The 20656-nt window shown below is 43.5% G+C and overlaps 1 protein-coding gene across 1 annotated transcript in view; it reads left to right on the top strand.

Moving 5' to 3' along the window:
- The window catches only part of CARPB (Carbonic anhydrase-related protein B), a 206795-nt gene that overhangs the window by 48877 nt on the left and 137262 nt on the right, over positions 1-20656 (top strand). Inside the window, exon 2 of the mRNA XM_037420470.2 lies at positions 17191-17238. Within this exon, the coding sequence (XP_037276367.1) occupies positions 17191-17238 (48 nt within the window). The remainder of the gene's footprint in view (positions 1-17190; positions 17239-20656) is intronic.

Below are 20656 nucleotides of genomic sequence, written 5' to 3'. Positions count from 1 at the left end.
TTACATGCATCAGCAATATCATTGATCCAAAGTAAAATTAATAATCGTCCTAACACCTATTCTTGGGATACTCCTGAAGAAACCGGGAGAATGCTTAAAATGACTTCATTAAATGAGACGCACTGTTTTATGGAAGTTAAATAAGAGTCTAGTTAGAAATTCTACTATTATTTAATATGTGCGAGGCTTTAGGTGGTAGTTTTCTATGCGAGACTTTATCGAAATCCTTGGTGAAATTGAGGAAAATAGCGTCGATTTGAGTATGGTAGTCGATCAGCGAAGCAAAGCAATGAGTTACCTCAATTGGTTGTATGGCGGAGGAAATCCTGTGCCTGAAAGCATGCTGTGCCGGTGATAAAACTGACTTGGCTTCCAAGAATTTCTTAACATGCTTGCATATTACATGCTACAATAGTTTGCTGCATGTGCAAGTAAGGGCTCTTGGTCTGTGATTGGTTATCAGGCGTTTATCGCCTTTCTTATGTAGAGGTTCACCGTATTGACGTCTCAGGTAAAATACCAGTAGACAGAGATGAGTTATAAGTTAATGTAAGATACTTGGCAAACAATAACGCGTATTAGTAACAGTAAGAGTATCGACAAACTTTCAAGGAAACTTGATATATAAAACATTCCGAGTTCATGGAACTTCTTGTTCGTACGATTTAATCAAAAAGAGGGCCGGATTATCAACTCTTTTTACCGGACATTGCGTTTTAGTGACTGTTATTAGTGATGCTGAATAATACGCAATCTGCCACCTATCTCCACGCCAACTGCGCGAAGATAAGGGGTCGCAAAGCATGCCCTAGTGACTTATTGTTGTGATAATTTTGAGATAGACAGATATATGAAAACTAAAGGCGCACTTTTGCCGTCACTGTGGCGTCCTGTATATTTCCCTAATCGCTGACACCTCCCAGCGGTTTTGTGTGTTACATGTGGGAATTAAAGTGTGCAAGGGCTGTCGGTGGTCGCGATTGAAGCAGAAACGAAGTACAGCAGCCGACTCAGTCGTGCGAAAGGCGCATGAAGAGGTGACGGTGATGTGGCTGCGTGGCTCACACAGAAAATGCGTCCGGGTCCACGGTCGCGCATGTCTTAGCTTTAGGATGGATCAGCAGTCGGCTCGTTCCCTTGAGCGAGTTGTGCTGTCATCGAAAATGTTGATTTGTAGCCGTAGACAGCAAAAGTGCAGTTCGCTCGCTGCAATGAATCCGTTTTTTTTAAATGCGAAGCATTTCTTAGCGAAGTTCGGTGACTTTGAGCGTATCTATCTATCTATCTATCTATCTATCTATCTATCTATCTATCTATCTATCTATCTATCTATCTATCTATCTATCTATCTATCTATCTATCTATCTATCTATCTATCTATCTATCTATCTATCTATCTATCTATCTATCTATCTATCTATCTATCTATCTATCTATCTATCTATCTATCTATCTATCTATCTATCTATCTATCTATCTATCTATCTATCTATCTATCTATCTATCTATCTATCTATCTAGCCGCTTACGTTTGGGTGCTGTCGTGGTCACCCCCTTATCTTGGCGTGAACCAAAATGAGCAAGGGAGGGTAATACGGTTTGACGAATATGACGTGCTGTTCAAGACATGGATATTGTCACAACCCCATCGCGTACGTCGTCAAACACTTCCCGCCAGACAGTGGCACATACCTATGGGCGGGTATGCGGGTATGTGCCACAGGTGATTGGAACTTAGTATCTACCCAGGAATGACGAGAACACAAATGGGCAATTTTAACGCGCGAGCGTTAAGAAATACACGACATCGCTAGCGTTGACACGACGAATGCACAGAATAAATGTCAGGGTCCCACCTGGAATCGAACCCAAGCATTCTGCGTGGCAATGAATCATTTTACCACAGAGCTATACGACAGGTCTCAGAACTACTTTTCAAATAGATGCTAATCTTTTTGAAACGTCAATAGTGGTTACAGTGCTGCCTACGCAATTTCATAGACCGTTACATATTGTAACAGCGAGCTGTGATCTTCCTCTACTTCTCTTCTCTACCTTTTACTAGTCTGTTACAATATGTACTCCTTTGATACAGCCGTGACGTCGGATTAACGTCAATTGTGGTTAGTTGCCGTGCGCTGAAGTTGATTTGTGTAGCAGTGTCGAGGGCCAGCATCCTCGCGAGCATTAGCTTCCAGTCTTGCCAATACGCATGTTCCAGTTGGCATCGTTGCAGAAGTGCAGACAACTGGTTATATACACATCTGCAACTTTGAATGAATGATTGATTGATTGATATGTGGGGTTTAACGTCCCAAACCCACTATATGATTATGACAGACGCCATAGTAGAGGGCTCCGGAACATCTGCAACTCTTCAGCATATATCTGTGCGTGCAATATTTGTATCTATATTTAGCGTCATTTATTGACGTGTCGCTCAATAAAAAAATTGCTACATGGTCACCTTCCCTTCGCCTGCTTCGCATAACGTAGATTCCCAGGTACGTTGGATCTGCCGAATTTTTTACGTCAACGTTCTGTTGGGTTACACCAGGAAGCATGAGGAAGGAGTGCGTCGGTAGAATTACTTCGTATAACACTGAATTCTTTTTTTTTTTCATGTTCCGCGCGCGATTCGGTCTCCGTATACGCCTGAGCACATGTTTTTATCACCACTAGCTGGCTCGTTTTTTTGACTCCATGGCTTCCTGATGCAATTTTGTTCACGACTCGAGAAAGTAACAACACCCGTCGTGTTTGTCTTTCATCGTAATTGTTTTTTGTTTATTTATTTTTCTTCTTTCAGCGTGTGCAGAATTCAGTCGCTTTGTTTTGTTCGAAGAGGAGCAAAAAAGAAGAGGAATCAGCCGATATTCCATGGACTCAATCCATCACGACCTAGCGAGGAAAAGATAAAAGAAAGAGGACAGGCTCCCCAGCTCGAAAGAAGATTGAAAAACGCCACTTTTTTTCTGTTTCCGCAGCACACAACACTTCTCGTCGATGAAAATACGGCTGGATAGTATACTGCCAAGGACAAAGAGGAGGAAATATTTCCAGGAGTCGAGCGCCCAGGAAAGGGAGGGCGTGAAGGTCGCACGACTCCGACGTGGTGGGCTGTGGGGCTAGAAGCAGCGCCAGCACCAGCAGCAGCCCAGACAATCGTAATGACAACAAGAAATTTCTTGACTGAGCCTCCCAACCCACTCGCTTCTCTTCCAGCAGCTCCCAAAGCATGCAGTTTTCTTTCTTGCTGCGCAAAGCGTTGTTTGCGCAGCCAACCGACCCGGCAGACCAACCGGAGGACAGGTCGCGATTGTTTTCCCGCTGCCATGCGTCGGAAACGCGGAAAAGTCACCGACAGTAGCAGCGGCGGTGGTCTCGGTATTTATTTTATGCGCACGTTTTTGTCTTCACGGAATAGGTGTGTTTCCTTCTCGTAGTCCCAGAACGAAGACAAAAGCGTTTAGGAAGGAGGGGTGGGAGTCTTGCTTGAGAACGGGTTTTTTCCTCCTTTTGTTCTGGTGGCGAGACTGTGGTGGAACGCTATAAGGTGTATCTTCCGGTGAGCGACCGTTTCGCTTATATGGGACAGCCAGTCGCTGACCGAAGTGCCGGAAATCAATCACCGCGTTGAGCTCGTGGTCCGACGCCTGGAATGCGTACGTCGCGCGGGGAGGTGACAAAAGATGCACCACGGAGGCCCCTTAGGTTACTGTGTTCTTCTGTTTCGGTTCTTTGTTCCTTCGTATGCTCGTTTGTTGTGCCCTCACGAGGCACGCTTCCCTGGCGCCGGTCTTTCTCGAATAAAACGAAGGAGCGATTGCTAGGTCGCGTGATTCATTCGTTTTTGCGGAAGATCGAGGGCAAGAACAGTGACGGATGTGTCTTGGACGACGTCTGTGAGTAGAGTGCCGCGTTCCTAAGGAGGACTTCGAGTTATTTGCTTCATTGCTACTTGAAGTGTGGGGCGTAGTATAGCAACAAGGTTTTGCTTGAAAACTACAGAGTATTGTTTTGGAGCCTCTGCTCTAGTTCCAATATCAGCTCCCCCATGCCTGAAAAAGGAAACAGAGGAAGCCACTGCTATATTGGCAGCCTTCGATTCCCTGTAAGATTACGGAGCCCTTCACTACAGCATCCCGGATGACTGTATAACGCGGCTTTCGTGAAATCCCCAAAAAATGATTAAAGTTGGTTTAAGACTAGAAGTAAAAATCTGATATTGTGTTTTTTTTAGAACAACTCAAAGAGCGAACATAAAGCGGGTATAAATAGCATGTTGTGCTTATGATAAGGGGTGCCGAATGCTGTATTAGTGGCACTTCACCCCTGCTTTTATTGATTTAATTATTTGTTCACTGCGTCTGGTCCAGACTACTGCTGTTCCTGTTGTAAAGTTGACGGGGCTTGTAGTTGCAGCGATGCAGATGAAACGCACAAAAAAAGGTCAGTCCCAATTTGGAGCTTCACAAGGTATTGCGCAATATTATTAGGGCTTCCACGAAGCGAGGCCTATAATAAGAAAGCGGAAGTTCACAATTCCAACAATACTCAGGAAGAATAAAACTAAGAACGTACCACCAAAGTAGGAACGAAAAAAAAAAGAATAGTTGAGAAGACACCCGAGATAGCAACAGGCAAAATATGCAGCCAATGAAAGGCGCACCGGTGATTTCTCCGTAACGCCAGTGTGTCCTCACGCATCAGACACCAACGAATCGAGATGTATGCGATTCGATATCTCGGTACTAGCAGGCTCATTCCTTTCCGACCCAGCGAGGCCCCGCGGAGTGTGTTAAAGCCTACGGGATCAGAAGCAGGTGTTGGGGAGCTAAGTGCGCAACGGCGCCCGTGTGCTCAATAAACAGTCATTCCTAGGAAGTGAGATGTAGGCTTGCCGCTGAACCACGGCCGTTTTCCGAGAGCCGACGCATCCCGCTGAATCTGAGACAGCCGGAGAAATGTTCCTGGTATTCAGGATTAATAGGGATAAATAAACAGCATGGTGCAGGGATCATCCGTTTCGCTATACCTAACCTTGCCAACGTCAATGTAACTATAGTATCTCCTCAAGTCGTCACACCAGCGATTTGCGTTATATATGGGAATAGATAGGAAATGTCTATAGACAGAACGCTCAGTCTTCAAGGTGTACAATCAAATGAAGAAAGATCGCGTCTGTTACGCAGAGAATACAAGTGGTAAATAATTGACCTCTCGCAGAGCTGGTTGATTTAGCCAAGATTGGCAAGGTTCAAGTGTTCATTTTCAGATAGTAAGTAATCCCAGAGCACGTCAAGCAATAGGAAAAAAAGTTCCTACTTGCCGGATGAAAGTTAGGCAAACCTGAACGCTGGACACAATGGTAACGATAAGGCGGAAACGATTATTAGTTTACACTTGTACCAGTGTCTCTTACTGCTGAAGTTGAAGGACACATACAATATACAGGTTTCTTTACATATATCTCGCCTTTCTTTAAACTTTCTTTGGGCGTTTCACTACAATACGTCAGTGCAGATCTAAACAGCCATGCGTTGGTTACAACGTCCATTTCATAAAGTCAGCTTGTATAATAAAATGCGGGATTTATGTTGCACGGAACCCTTCAGTGTCGTAATTACCTGAATCTTATCTACAAATGCACATAGCCAAGCTGGAAACCTCTGGATATCAGCACAATGCAGTTACCTCAAAGAGATAGGTCTAAATACGCCTCGCTTCCAACACAGAAAGGCAAAATAAATCCCAAGGATTGAGACTTAAAGCTTATAGATGAAGTGAAAGGCATGCAGTGTTGCGCACGGGGTTTCGATGAAAGGGTTCATATGATTTTGTCGGGCTGTCAAAAGTTTTAAAGCGATCCTCTCTTCTAAGCGATCTAAACGAATCATTGATATAAAGAGTGCAAAAATAAACGGGCAAAAACGAGCTTTGTATTTTTGAGAGTCAAGGAGGGTAGACTTTAGATTTGACACCATACAGATGGAGCTTCACAGATCAAGGAGAATCGAGAGCCGTAGCTGCGGAAGAAAGGAGCTCAGTGAAGGCGTGGTAAAGCTCGAGCAGCGGTGATTTGAAGCCGGCGGCCACGACCGATCTATCTCACAGCGTCGGCATCGCTGCTGTATACCTTTCATGCCATCGTCTGTCGCCCGTTGTGTTCGTCAAAGAACGTCACTGGGCCGAAAGTATTTGAAGTACAGAAACCCTCGCACACCTCTACCCGCTTTCCTGGCTCTAAGACCGGCTTGATTCTCCACTTTTTGAACTCTTCAGCCAAGCGACTGAAGCGCGTTCAGCGTCGCACTCGCACCACTCCGTGTTCATCTCAGCACGAGAGGCCCCAAACTGGAGGAAGTGGGTGGAGATGTGTGCGTCGGGCCCTTTTTTTTTTTGAGGGGGGGGGGGGGGGGTTCTGTTATAAAGAAGCCCGAGCTGCTGCAGGAACCGTGAGTTCTGTCTGCAGTCTGCTATCCCTCGGGCTCCTCCTCCTCCTGTTAGTTCAAGTCTCGGCGGCGTCAGAGCACGGCCGACTTGAGCGAAACTCCCGGACGGAGTCATGTTTCCGTCGCCGCTCGAATGCCCTTTTGTGTCCGGCTTTCTTTTTTCTTCCAATCTTTCGCTCTCTCTCTCTCTCTCTCACTCTGAAACTCGTCCCACTATTGCATCAAGATTGGCCTGGCGAACCAATTTTTCTACAAAATACGAACCATGAACTCGAGAACAGGTGAAAACGGCGGGAGGAATTAAATAAACTCGGCGTTATTACCTTAAACAATGAAGACTGGGCTGGAGAGAAAACGTGGAACAGCCAAGGCCTTACGGCCCTATGACGAAGCTCCGAGGTGGCGGCAGCCGCCAGACAGGCTCGACGTCGCGTCTAGTTGGGAGGATGGGGAAGTAAAACGCGTCCGAGCGGAAGTAAGGAGCCACCACTTCCGCCCAAGGGAGCGAGCACCACGCAGCCTTCCGACTTCCTTCCTGTTCCTTTTCCCACCCGGCCGCACAATTCGGTCTTTCGCGCCTACTCCCTTCCACCAACAATCCCTTCCCGCCAACTCTCTCTCTTTCGCGATCCTTCAAACACTCTCGTGATTCAACATCGTTCCTTGGATTTCTGATCTGAAAAAAAAAACACGTCTTTTTTTACAATGCACGAGCTTCTCGGGCTGTTGTCCCCACCCTTCGATATAGCGTCGACTTGACTTTGTCTTGTTACGATGACGTCCTCGTAAGAAAATGCGGTGAAGTCCGGAGGCAGCAGGACGGGGGAAGGAGGGAGGATTGAAAGAGTGAGAAGAGCACCCCGTCCTACGCCAGCCACGCGCAACGGCGCCAGTGCGTCGAGCGAGGGTAATTAACTGGTCGGAGGCCTGCCAAATTATTTACGCTCTAAACGAGCCCGGGAGCAAATAAGCGCCTGTTTTCTTCGAGGGAAAAGAAAAAAACAAGATAATGAACGAGGCGTTGGTCTCGTTCGTCGCCAGACTGCGCCAATTTCTTGCCGAGTGGCGCAAAATGTGCTTTTCGCTTCGTCGTTGTTCGCCGCCTACCTTTTTTTTTACTTAGTTTCACACGATTGATTTTGTATATTTCTGCACGCATCAACGTCGCCAGCGAATCTGTCTTCATGACGTCACTCGGCAGGCGTACGTGTCGACTTTTGGTTTGCGGCCGGGTGACGCTAATTAAAGGAGCGTTTTGGGATGTGCCACTCTGTTTCTTTCGTGTCAGTGCCTTCTTTCTTCTTTTTTATTGTACGTATCTGCTATTGTGGAGCCGTAAGAGGAGTTTTCTTACGTTTAGACGTAGAAGGAAAGTAGCTGTTGGTCAGCGTATTAGTTATGGTGAAACAAAAACGCGCTTAGTCACCGACTGCTTCTTCCAGTGAGCTACGAGTTGCCGAGCTCTAACTACTTAGCTTCATTAATCAGGAACTTGCGAAGACGCTTAAGTCTACACGTGTTGTTACGTCTTCACAGATGAGTTGCTCCACCTTCGTTTACCTTGTAGCCGTTTAACTATAGATCGTAAAACTCTTGCGTACAACTGACACATGCTCCTGTCAGAAATTATAGTGCGACTGTATGTATTATCTGTACGACTATATGAACTGAAGCGCTGATGTTGTGTTTCTGTTGATATTTGTGCGCTTAAGTGTACTTAAGAACATTCCCCTTGCCGGGCTCTCGATTCATAGTGATGAGATGCGATAACCTAAGACATAGCCGATGACATGTTCTTATCGCATGAGCCTACACGAATGATTCAACACTTAACAAATGTCTCAGCCGTTAGAAGAGCCAAGTGTATCTGTTCTTCCTTCGAAATTTGGACTTTGTCAGTAGACTATGTATTAAAAAGTTTATTGATGGAAAAAAAATCCGTGCCTATAGTTGGAACAAGTGATTTTGCTTTTTTTCGCGATAACAATTTTGGAGACACTCTCGACGAATTTTCACCAATGCCATCGCCATCGTGTCCTGGATATGCATTTCATATGGATATAGATAAAAGCCACAAAAAATACACAAGAACAAAAAAAATTCGAAGTATGCGACTCTGGAATCGATTCTGCGACCACTCGCTCCACTGCGCGCTGTGTTAGACAATTCTGCCATCTCCAAAGCTTGCGCCGGCATAATAACGGCGAGTTACATATATACACCCCTTACCGCCACTAGTACGCAGGTCTCGGAGAAGGTTCAGCGCGATATCTGTTATGCAACACTTACACCTTTCTTTCAATTTTAAAACTGCCTTTGAGACACGCACGAAAAGGGGGCCTTTTTTTGTGACCATTAGCGATGTGTAAATAATATATAAAAACACCGAGCAGCCCTCATCTCGACCATAACTATACAAGGGTCGAGACGCAATGAGGTCACTACATGTGTCACAGTTTCAAAAAAAAAAAAACTATCTAAAAGCGTCAGAATCTGTATCACCGACACTTGCAGCGTGTTGCTCAAACACGCAGACGTAACAACTGGGACAGCTGCTAGTTATCACGCGTCCTGTATATACCTGTGCATTCTTTCCTAGTGGTATTCCTTGTGCTTGAGCAGCTTGTTGCGAGTATTGAGGTGCTTATCGACTTCTTCCTGTGACGTTCCGATTCCTTAACATCACATTCATTGCTTTGCCCTTGACGCTAAATTGTGACTCGTTTTTTTATGCCATGTGAAGGGGAGGGGCGTAAGATTGATAATTGCGCAGCCCACAGTTGTTATTGTTTTGTATGCTTTATTGCTTTCTTCAGATTCTTGTACAAGAGTGCTGGTTTCGCGACCATCGATAAAAGTTATGTTATTCAGCGTTACCTCGAAATATTTGCGATAAATAGGAGCGTTGGCACAGCAAAAACTATTGACTTAATTAGCACAAAACATAATTTGAGCATAGTTCGCATTTCCGACTCAGGAGCAATAAACTACGTGCCTGGATCCAGACTAGCGAATAACAATAATCATTATCTGGGTTGTAACGTTCCAAAACCACCATATGATTATGAGAGACGCCGCAGTGGAGGGCTCCGGAAAGTTCGACCAGCTGAGGTTCTTTAACGAGCACCTAAATCTAAGCACACGAGCCTCAACCATTTTAGCCCCGATCAGACTAGTGAAGTGGACTAATTTTTAGAAATGTAAAATTAACTAATATTTATAAAACAGAAATGTAGTGCGATTTTGTAAATAGCTGTTTTCTACATTGTGCTACCGGTCAACGTCAAGCTTGTTCATGAATAGCTCGTCAAGAAAGTTAAAATAGCTTTAATTTTTTTATTTTTTTGGAGGTGGTTCCTTCATGTAATTACCTTTCCGGCAGTTAAGGTCCAAAAGAAAATATTCCCAGCAGCATAATACGTTATAACGATAACGCTATTTGCAAATTTTTCCGTGTACACCAGGTGTCACGCGCCAGTGGAGCTTGGCGCAGGAAAGAAACAAAAATGTTGAACGCAATGACGGAGCCGTTAAGACACGCGAACTGATTAATGCGCTCAAGTCATGCGTGATATAATTGTAACCACCGTGAAAATTGCTGCTTCTCAGCGTCCTCACATTATTAGAAGCAGAAAGGGGAAAAAAGGAAACGCGGTGCATTAAAAAGGTTCTTTTCTCTCGCATTATTTCTTTTCGGTTAAATACTGTCGATATTTCTTAGGTGCAGGAACGTTTAAAAAAAAATGTTCATTTCGTTGTTTCAACAAAAGAGCCGTAGCCGTGCTTATAACTTGAACATTGTTCTCCTCCAATTTTTTTTCTTGTGTTTAAAGCATGTAATAAAGTATTCTCATCATTGTCGTAAAGAGGCTGCAAGAATTTGCTGCTAAGCCACTTCATTTTTCTTTCTTTTTCTTTCCAAGCAGAAGAAAAAAAAAGAAACTTGTTATGAGCGAGTGATATAGAATCGTTTGAATATGATTTTTATTTTGTATGACCTGACGCACAGAAGACGTTTCGAGCTTCTGCGCTTTTTAAAAGTTCTCTCCGGACGTCCTAATTGAAGTTTCGTTGTCTTTTGTTCGCTGTGCACACTTTTCTGAAGAAAATGAGAGAGAGAGTAAAAAGATGTAAAGCCTTGAAATTTTTCTGACACTCAGAGACACAATTTTTTATTTACTTCATATGTCAATGTTCGTCGCAAAGTGACTTTTCTGTGGCAGACAGCCAACTTTCAATGGCAGAGCCGCTTTAAAATGAAGAAATAGCTCCAAGAAAAATGCTGCATTTTATGCGCGCTTCGTCGAGCTTCCGCGTCTCTGTAATATCTTCCCCCATAGTGTCGGTTATCAGTCAGGAAAGAGTTAACCAGTAATCAGATATGTGAACAGTAATCTGATACGCGTAACACGACTCTAGTTTATTGAACCGATCACACACGACTTGATTAGCAACGTCATTATTCACATAAGAGGCTGTGGAGGAAATCACAAGCAGGCTGTTTGAATTCCATCATAGTTTGAACGACCGCGATCGTAGCGGAGAAGGAAAGAATTGAAATGCCACTGAACGATATAATACAAGTCTACAAGAGAGTGAGACATGATGGGTGTATACGTGAGCACGGAATAATAAAGAGAAGTGGTAAACCTTCTTTCGACAACTGAGGATGTTACTGTAAATCCTGCCTGCCAACTTTCTGTGATCATTTCGAGCAGTAAGCGCATATCTGTTTCGTAAACCTTTTCGAATAAATTATACTGTAGTCAGGGGTCAAGATGGCCAGTGCGCGAGGGTATATAACACTCTAGTTCAGTGCTGCCACTTCGAGGACGCTATATCTACAACAGACAGACAGACAGACAGACAGACAGACAGACAGACAGACAGACAGACAGACAGACAGACAGACAGACAGACAGACAGACAGACAGACAGACAGACAGACAGACAGACAGACAGACAGACAGACAGACGGACGGACGGATAGACAGACAGACAGGCGGGCGGATGAACGGATGGACGGACGGATGGACAGACAAACAGACAGACAGACGGACGGACGGACGGACAGATAGACAGACAGACAGGTGGGCAGACAGGCGGGCGGATGAACAGATGGACGGACGGATGGACAGGCGGATGGATGGGTGGACGAACGGATGGACGGACGGAGGGATGGAAGGACGGACGGATGGACGGATTAACGGATGGATGGATGGATGGATGGATGGATGGATGGATGGATGGATGGATGGATGGATGGATGGATGGATGGATGGATGGATACTGCAGGTGGAAGTATTGGTGACTGCTCTATGAGTCAGACATTCCTGCCTTTTGTTGACCCGTTCGACAGGACAAATATTATTTAGTTATTTGTGATTGCATGAAATAAAGATGAAATAAAGGCGCGACCACAACTAAATATCAGGCGATACACAACAGCGAAACTGTGATGCGAGTCATTCAAAGTAGAAGTGAGAGCCAACGCAAACGAAGGCGGGGGCACGACTCTCACTCTTCGTTATACGAACTCCAGTGATAACCACTGGAGTTCGTATTCCTTCGCAAGGAATGCATGTACACCTCCTTTTTTACACGACAGTGAAATATCCTTTTTTTTTTTCGTGCGCTCAAATACGCTAGCCCTCCGAGCCTTTCTCGAGTTCTGTGCGTCTGCGGACCTCACCACCTTTAGAGAAATGCTTTGCCTCGTTCCAATCACATCCCTGACAAGACTCTCTCTTGTCATTGCCTTCCACTTTTCTTTCTCTCCTCTCTTTTTTTCAACCATCTTCACTTTTCTCTCCCCCATCTCTAAAGGCGTTGAGCCATGCCCTCGTGACGGAAGGCAGAAAACAGCGTCTTTTTTATCTTTTCCGTTTTGATTAACCTCCCTCTCTCTACCCGACACTCAAGACACAAGGGGTCAGATGAGCGGAAAGGCTTGGCCGGGGGATGGTGGAAACTGCCGGGTAAAGTGGTGCAAGGGGCGAGTGAAGGGTCTTTGAACGCTCCAAGGAGTCGCCTATTCCGTGGTCGCTCCGTGACGTCAGTGCTCCGACCGGCCACCTTCCCAGTTCCTCCTTCGAGGCTGAGAGGAGTGATTCGAGACGGAGCTGGGCCCGATTGGCTGTTAACGAGCGAGAATGCGAGCCGTGTCAGCGTCGTAAAGCGATCCGATCCATCTCGAATGCCTTCCCACGCTGACGACGTGAGCGCGCTGCAAAGCGGAAGCACGCCAACTTCCAGAGGATGCCATTTTCCGGTGCGTTTGGCTCGACCTCAACGCCCTTCTACCTTTCACTCTCTCTCTCTCTCTCCATCTATCCTCGCCCAGTGGTACACGTCTTCTACGCTTCTCACTGGAACAGATTTAGTGGTGGAAACACGATGCGACCGTCGCGGCGTGCCTCCCTACTCCTGTACTTCCGGTGAGGGTCTAGCGTTAGCTTCCGGTAAAACTCGTACCGGAAGGACGCGAGCTTTTTTTCGACGCAGGCGTTTAGTATGTCGTGAAACCGAGATGGAAACAGTACTCGCTCCTCTTGTTTTGCGAGATAGCGGGGCCCCGTTGCGCGAGCGTTGCAGCGTAAAAGCGTCATCCCGAATTTACTGCGCGCTTCGGGGTCGAAATAGTCAGGCTTTACAAGTCCGCGCGGGTGAACTGTCATGAGGGCTGTACGTGCACGCAATACAAAAGCTCGGGAAAAACCAACAAAGTGCGCAGTCATACATCATAGTTGGATGTTTGGAAACCAACTCCATTCAAAAATAAAGCTGGCCTTTTTGGTATTTCACTCTTTAAAAAAATAACGGAAGACAAAAGTACTGAGAAGTTACACATTGATTCCTTCATTGCGAAGTTACACAGAGCCAGAAGTTTGAGGAAAGTTTGAGTGGTGATGAAGTGATTGGAATGACATCGTCACCGGAACTACAAAAAAAAGCTTTCACGTATGGGCAAAATACAATATTTTATGGAACATCCCCGGAACTGTTTATGCAGTCCTTTCGTAGTGATCTTTCCCGAGAAAATAATCAAGATTAATTGGAACGCACCACGTTAACTCTGTTCATCCGGTTCTTCATCCCCGGCGTCATTCACAGAACATGTGCACCGATATGCCCAGCGTATGATTTGGATAACTCTGACGGAAGCGACAACAAGTAAAGAGAGAGAGATAGAGATAGAGAGAGAAACAAAAAAGAGAAAGAAACAAAATGATTAGAAGTTCTAGGGAAAAACTTCCCGGGGCAGGATTCGAAGCCACGCAACCACTATACGAAGGCGTACATTGTAACCACTCGGCTATTGAAGCACGCTAGCAGAGCTTGGCATAGTGATATTTTGTACAACACAGCAAAGCGCTGGGACTGCGAGGTGAGGTTGAGGATGAGAGTTGTGAAGACAGAGGGAAAGAAGGTGTAGAAAGAGTAAAGTATATCACAGAAAAAAAGAACAGCATAACCAAAGAAAAAGAAGAAAGACACGAAGAAAAGATCAAAGAAAATCAAAAAGAGATAAATGAGTGAAAACAGCAAAAAAAGGTACAGAATTAGAAAGAGCGTGAAAGAAAAAAGGTATAAGAAAGACACAAAGAGAAAAACGGATACAAATTAAATAGATAAAAAGAAGGAATTAGAAGAAATAGACAAAAGTGAAATAAAATGACGAAGGCATCTTCATACTATTGGTGTCAAGCCCTAAGGAAGTTTGCAGCTGGGCAGCAGCTTTCCTTGCTTCTCATTTGTTTATTCTCCCTTTCTTTCTTTTTCTCATTCCAGTTTTTCAGTGTGCGTCTTTCTTTATATTTATTTTGATTTTTCTTCCCTTGTTTTTCTATTTCTCACCTACTTTGTCTTGTCTATACTTATTCATGGTTCTGCCTGCGTTACGTCAAGCGATAAAATAAATAATACTATGCAGGTTCCCCTAATAACACTAGAGTAATACGTGTAGGGTGTCGCACGAATGAATGTAAGTAAGCAGACAAAAAAAAATATTCGCCAGATCCCACGTACCTGGGTATCGACGTTATGCAAAGCATGCGGAGGGAAGGTAACCATGTCGCAATTTTTTTATTGAGCGACACGTCATGAAATAACGCTAAATAAATGTACAAATGTTGCACGAGCATACATATGTTGAAGAGTTGAAGATGTTTATATAACCAGTTGTTTGCACTTGCGCAACGATGTCAATTAGAACATGCCTATTAGCAATACCAGAAACTGATATGAAACGCTGATGATTGCGAAGATGCTGGCCCCGGCCACAGCTACATAATTTAACTTCAGCGCATGGCACCTAACTACACTTGATGTTACCTAACTACACTTGATGTTAACCTGATCGTGACGGCTTTATCAAACAAGTAAATACGTAATGTTTATAAATTTGGGTAAGCAGCACTGCAACCACTATTAACGTTTCACGAAGATTGGCGTCTATTTCAAAAGTAGTTGAGAGACATGGCTTAGCTCTGTGGTAGAACGCTTCACTGTCACCCAGACTGCTTGGGTTTAATTCCTGCTGGGACGCTGAAATCTATTATTTGCATTCGTTGAGGGGTCAACGCTGCCTATGACAGGTTTTTCTTAACACTGACATTTATTCTATGCCTTCGTAGGGTCGACGCTAGCGATGTGGGGCACTGCTTAACACTCACGTGTTAGAATTGCCCATATCTGTTCTCGTCGTTCCTTGGTAGATAGTAAGTGGCAATCACCTGGGGCACATACACGCATAACAGCGGCACATACTCGCCCGTGGGTATGTGCCACTGTCCAGCGGGAAGCGTTTGACGAAGTATGCGACGAGATTGTGACATTATTCTTGCCTTGACTAGCGCGTCACATTCGTCAAACCAACTTACCCACCCATGCTAAATTTGGTTCACGCCAAGTTAAGGGGTTGACCACGAGAGCACCCAAAAGTAAGCGCATAGATAGATAGATAGATAGATAGATAGATAGATAGATAGATAGATAGATAGATAGATAGATAGATAGATAGATAGATAGATAGATAGATAGATAGATAGATAGATAGATAGATAGATAGATAGATAGATAGATACGCTCAAAGTTACTAAAGTTCGCTAAAATATGCTTCGCTTTTAAAATGAGGTACTCTAGCGTGCAGAAAGTTTAGTCTGTTTCTATTGCAATGCATATTGTTATACGCATTACATATTTGTATAAGTTTATGCACTGGACCCTACTGCAACCACGATTAATACGACCACCGCCACACAAGGCACCACCATTACGCTCACCCTCTCTCCTCTCCTCGTGGAGCATAATTGACCGACCTTGTCTACAGCCGCAGCGCAGAGAGGCACGCAACATACATTTTCTACCCGCAGTCAAAAAGTTTAATTCAAAGGTGTCGTCTATCGAACATGAAATGACCGCAATGTCTTTGAGCGAAAATAACTGACCTGGACGTACGCTTGCCCCGACTCTCTTGTAAAGGGAGTGAAAGGAAAGAGGCCCTCGCCAGCGTTTCAATGGGCAATATGCATGTGCTTATTTAACTGTTGCAGACATTATTCCGAATTAAAGCCGCATACACGGTTACAGCAATGACAGCGTGAAATAAATTTGAGGTACAGTATAAGTGGCTATATGAGGATATATGACACTTCAGACGATACTCCATGCTGCGAATAAGAAAACTTGTGAAAACGATGCATTCAAAGTTTTCAGTTTCCAGAAATGTTTCATTTTTTTTTCTGCCAGTAAAAGCCGGAGCATGAATTTATTTATTGCTTTTGAACCTAAAATAAAGAACACGTTTTGAGCTGGTTTCGCCTAACGTAATGCGTCCGTCTGTCCACAGAAGCCTCGAACTATCTCCAAAGTGTGCATCGCGGCTGAATAATCAGTATGCTTTGTTGTCATATAAGGGAGAGAGGAACCGCCGCTTTTATTTGAAAAAAAAAAAGAGCAAGAATAAAAGTCACACTTCATCCTTTAACCTTTCAAGTTTGCTTTGCCGCATTAGTATCTTTAGTGTGGCAAAGCACGCTTTTATATACAAAGAAAATGGCAACTGTACAGCAAGTTTGCTTTGCCACATTAAGGCTCTTATTGAAACAGAGCACGCTTTACAGGAAAAATAAAGTGCTGGGTTTATGATGAATCTAGGAGTGAACGAGACATGACATCATTATTATTTCCAAAGAGATTGTCACAGCAAAAAAAAAAGCAGCAAGGACAGCATGTGCTGAGACACACAAAAAAGCTGGAGAATAAACTAGTAATATCCAGCTAAGAAAGAGGTACGGAAAATACGGGATGGCAGGAAGCAACATTGAAAAGAGTAATCAGTCAAGGACAGTGCTACTGCTAAATAACAATTATCTTATTGAACTGTACGATTAGGTGTAAAAAATACTCAACGCATGTTGGATACCCCCGATACATATTTACATCACCTGTACTAACGTTGGGGTAGATCACCAAGTCACTGGTACAACTCTTTGCTGGGGTTACGCGTCAATTCGGAGCTAAGAGCGACATCGCCCTTTATAGCCGACACTAATTTGCTGAATTAGCAAGGCACATTAGTTTCTAATTATAAAACATAACAGCGCTTGTGTACTTTGTGTCCTTCTTGTCTCTGTGTCGTTGTTTTGCTTTTGCAACCTAAAGGTTATGCGATGACTATTTTGTGTCCTTCTAGCGCCTAGTTTCTAAACTGTCTTCCTTGTACTTTTTGCAGCTGTCCTAGGCAACTGGGAAGAATGGTGGACCTATGACGGAATCTCAGGTAAGAGTACACATTAACGTAGTTGCACTCCTTCTTATCATATCTTACTTAAATTGAACATAAAAAATACAAGCTCGCTTACATTCAGTGTTCGTTTCACGCAAGTGTGACGAAGATTATAGTTTCGATCTGTTTCTTGCGCTGATGTTTCGTTGAAGACACTAAAGTGAATCGAAGCTCAAGTTTGAAATGATCCCGCAGGCCACGGGATCATATACCCGCTGCGGCGGCTGCATTTTCGATGGAGACTAAAATGCTTGAGTTTCGTTTGCTTGTATTGAGGTGCACGTTAATGAGTTCCAGATGGTCAAAATTTCTGGAGCCCTCGAATACGGCATCTCTCATAATTATGTGGTGGTTTTAGGACGTAAAATCCCAACCCTTATTTAAAGTTTGCACTGATAAAGTTTACTCTCAGGATCCCAATGGTGTTACTTTTTCAATCGCAGCTTCAATGAGAAGGTATAAATTTAAGCTGCGAGGGTGCCATAGCCTTTTTTTGCGTGTCTAGTTTTTCTTCGTTATATTTCTCATCTTTTTTTCTCCTCTACTGAATGCAGGGCAGCTAAACAGATGATACTATTCTGATTCACCTCCTCGCCTTTTTCTCAATTTATTCTCTCTCTCTCTCTCTATAAATTCAAGGTCTGAGTTGATTGCCTAAATTTCGTCCCAAAATCTCCTCGCAAGACGTTACGTTGAAAGTGCATTTTTTTCGTGGTTTGGGAATATTTGCTATACGAATCATCCTGATGGTCATGTTAAAACTATCGACTTCTCAGAGCAGAATGTACTTCATTTTTACCGGTTAGGGAAGATGTAGGTCCCAGTAGACACCGTAGAAATGTATGACGTAGTTACGTTAGGTGCGGTAATTTCAAAAATGTGTCGCTAGCCGCTTTTTTTCTTTCCACGCATTCTTTTTTTCTCATACTGAGCATCTTCACAGAACAAGCTTGCTTTTTTTGGTATTGTGAAAGCGTAATTTATTAAAACGCGAAATGTTTTTTTTTCGTGTTTAGTGGCCCCTTTTGTTTATGTCCGCTCGCTGTAACAGTAAAAAAGAGTGGACTTTTTTTAGTCAGGACCCTGCACAACAGGCATCATGTCCTGCAAAAATTATCTACCCAGAATTTTAAAAACTCAAAATACTGGCCTACTCGGTGCATGGTTTGACACAGGCGTTAGTTAATTAAAATTATTCATTGAACTTCGAACATTGAGGTACGTCCCGTACAACAATTACTGCTGTTTCTCTAGCTCAGTGGCAGTTGCCTTACTTGTTGCCCCACCACTGATTGAACCTTTGGGCTAGACGACTAGAATAAATAAATAAATAAATAAATAAATAAATAAATAAATAAATAAATAAAGCAAGCAAACTCACTAAAACACTTTGTTTTTATGAAGTGTTGTTTTCTGCAAGCTCCTAACTAATTTTCATTGAATTGTTAGACACATTATTGCAGTCGTGTGCTTGTTTTCTTAGATCACGACAGAAAACTACCTGTTTTGAATCAGTGTTTAGTTACTTTTATTTATTGTTTCTAGGTGAGCTGACTTGCTATTCTATTTAGTAACTAGAAGGAGTGAACTGCTTGTAAAAAAGAATACATTTTCTTTGCAACATAAATGAATCAACGATGCTTAGCATACTATTGTAGTTTGTTTGTGAGCGCCACGTTCAAGTATGAACGAATAACTTTTGTTTTAAAATAAATAAATTGAAGACGCATAACAAATACTATTGTAGTTTGTAAGCACCGCATTCGCTCATGTGGAGGAGAATGGCTGTCTGAAATCTAACATATATATTCAATTTTGAGACAAAATGTTCTCATGTTGTTTTTTCATACTAGCTTAGTGTCACCTGCATCTTTCGTTTTTCTTTCTCAAGATTGTCGCATATAAAAAAAGGTGAAAACTGGAAGTTAACAACGTGACTTTGCTTAACAAACCAAAATTCTGGTCTTGAACATCTGAGATAGATATACAATTTCTCTGCCCTACACCTCAATCCAGAAATTTTAGAGTACGAATTAGGAAGTAAACTGCTTGGAAAGGTAAAGACAATAATTCCAGTCTTGAATTCTTACGATTCGCATAATTTTCTATAATTTCTCAGATATATAATTAGCAGCGAGAGATAAAAATAGCCTGTTAATGAGCGAATGAACTTCATTTATAGTCGGGCAGTTTTTTTTTTCGGTGGGGGGTTAGAAGGAGGGAAGAGGAGAGGCAGGAATATTCGAGTGGGGTACAAATCTACGCTTATTAAGCGCCATTTGCATGGCAACAAAAGCAGAACTCCATTCGCATAATATGACACGTTAGGGCCATTTTAATGTTCAGCCATAGCGAGCATGTAATGTGCCATCAGAAAAAAAAACACGCTTGTCGTGTGAATTCGCGGGCAACGTATTTTGGTAGTTGGGTAAATGCCGATGGCGCCTAAGAGTATGATAAAAGCGAAACATCGTCAATGAGTCGTGTAATGGTTATGAACATAGCCGTGCGCGTAATTGAACGGACAAGACGGAGGATAAATTTGCGCGTTCAAGCCGCGTTTCACTCAGAATCACTACGCGAATGGGACGACGTGTGTCATTTTCATTATGTGATGGACTATAGTAATTTTGCCATTGTCTAAGTGCCTCTCTATGTCGTCGTTACCACGTAGTGCAAAGCACCTCGAACAGTTACGCATTACCTTAGAAATCCAAAGAAAGAATGAGCGTTCTGATAGCGCCATTCTACGGACAAAAAAATGAAGTGACGTGAACACGATACGACCCTAATGTCCCACTTCGATAAAAAACATATTGAAGCGTTTATATAAATTTTGTGTCTATGCAGGCGTGAAAACATCAGTGCGAATTAGTCTCTATTTTTTAGCCCTTCCTCTCGCTCTTGCAAAACGGTATGACTGAGAGGGCCTCATCCGCTACTTTCATCCACTTGAACAAGTCTATTATAAGTTCTTATTATCTTGAACGTATATTAAAAGAAGAGAGGATCTTGGATGAGTTCGTTTTCTTTCGATTTTTTTTTTTCATTTTTTTCTTACCGGAAGCATTGCTGTCAGATAAAAAAAGAGCAAAAAAACTCAATCGCGACAAGTGCGCTCTATTCACTCTGCAAGCACACGAAGAATAAATGAAACAAGTAACTAAAACAGTGCACAAGACACACGAAACAGCGAACCGAACCAGCGTCTGGCCGGTACACACAGATATACGTACGAACACAATGGAGAAACGAGTTGTACATGGTTCGGCTAGCTCGTCTGGCCTGCAGAGAGACAACAGAAAGAAGGCGGTGCGTCCAGACTAAACGGTCCCGCGCGGCTGACTCCGACCGTCGAGGACGAACAGAGGGGAGCGCTCGCTAATTGCAATTAGGACTGTGCCGGTATCGA

The sequence above is a fragment of the Rhipicephalus microplus genome, chromosome 2 (genome assembly GCF_043290135.1).
Source record: "Rhipicephalus microplus isolate Deutch F79 chromosome 2, USDA_Rmic, whole genome shotgun sequence".
In the NCBI taxonomy this organism is placed as follows: Eukaryota; Metazoa; Arthropoda; class Arachnida; order Ixodida; family Ixodidae; genus Rhipicephalus; species Rhipicephalus microplus.
Note: the sequence above shows the minus strand (reverse complement) of the source record. Positions and strands in the feature narration are given on the sequence as shown.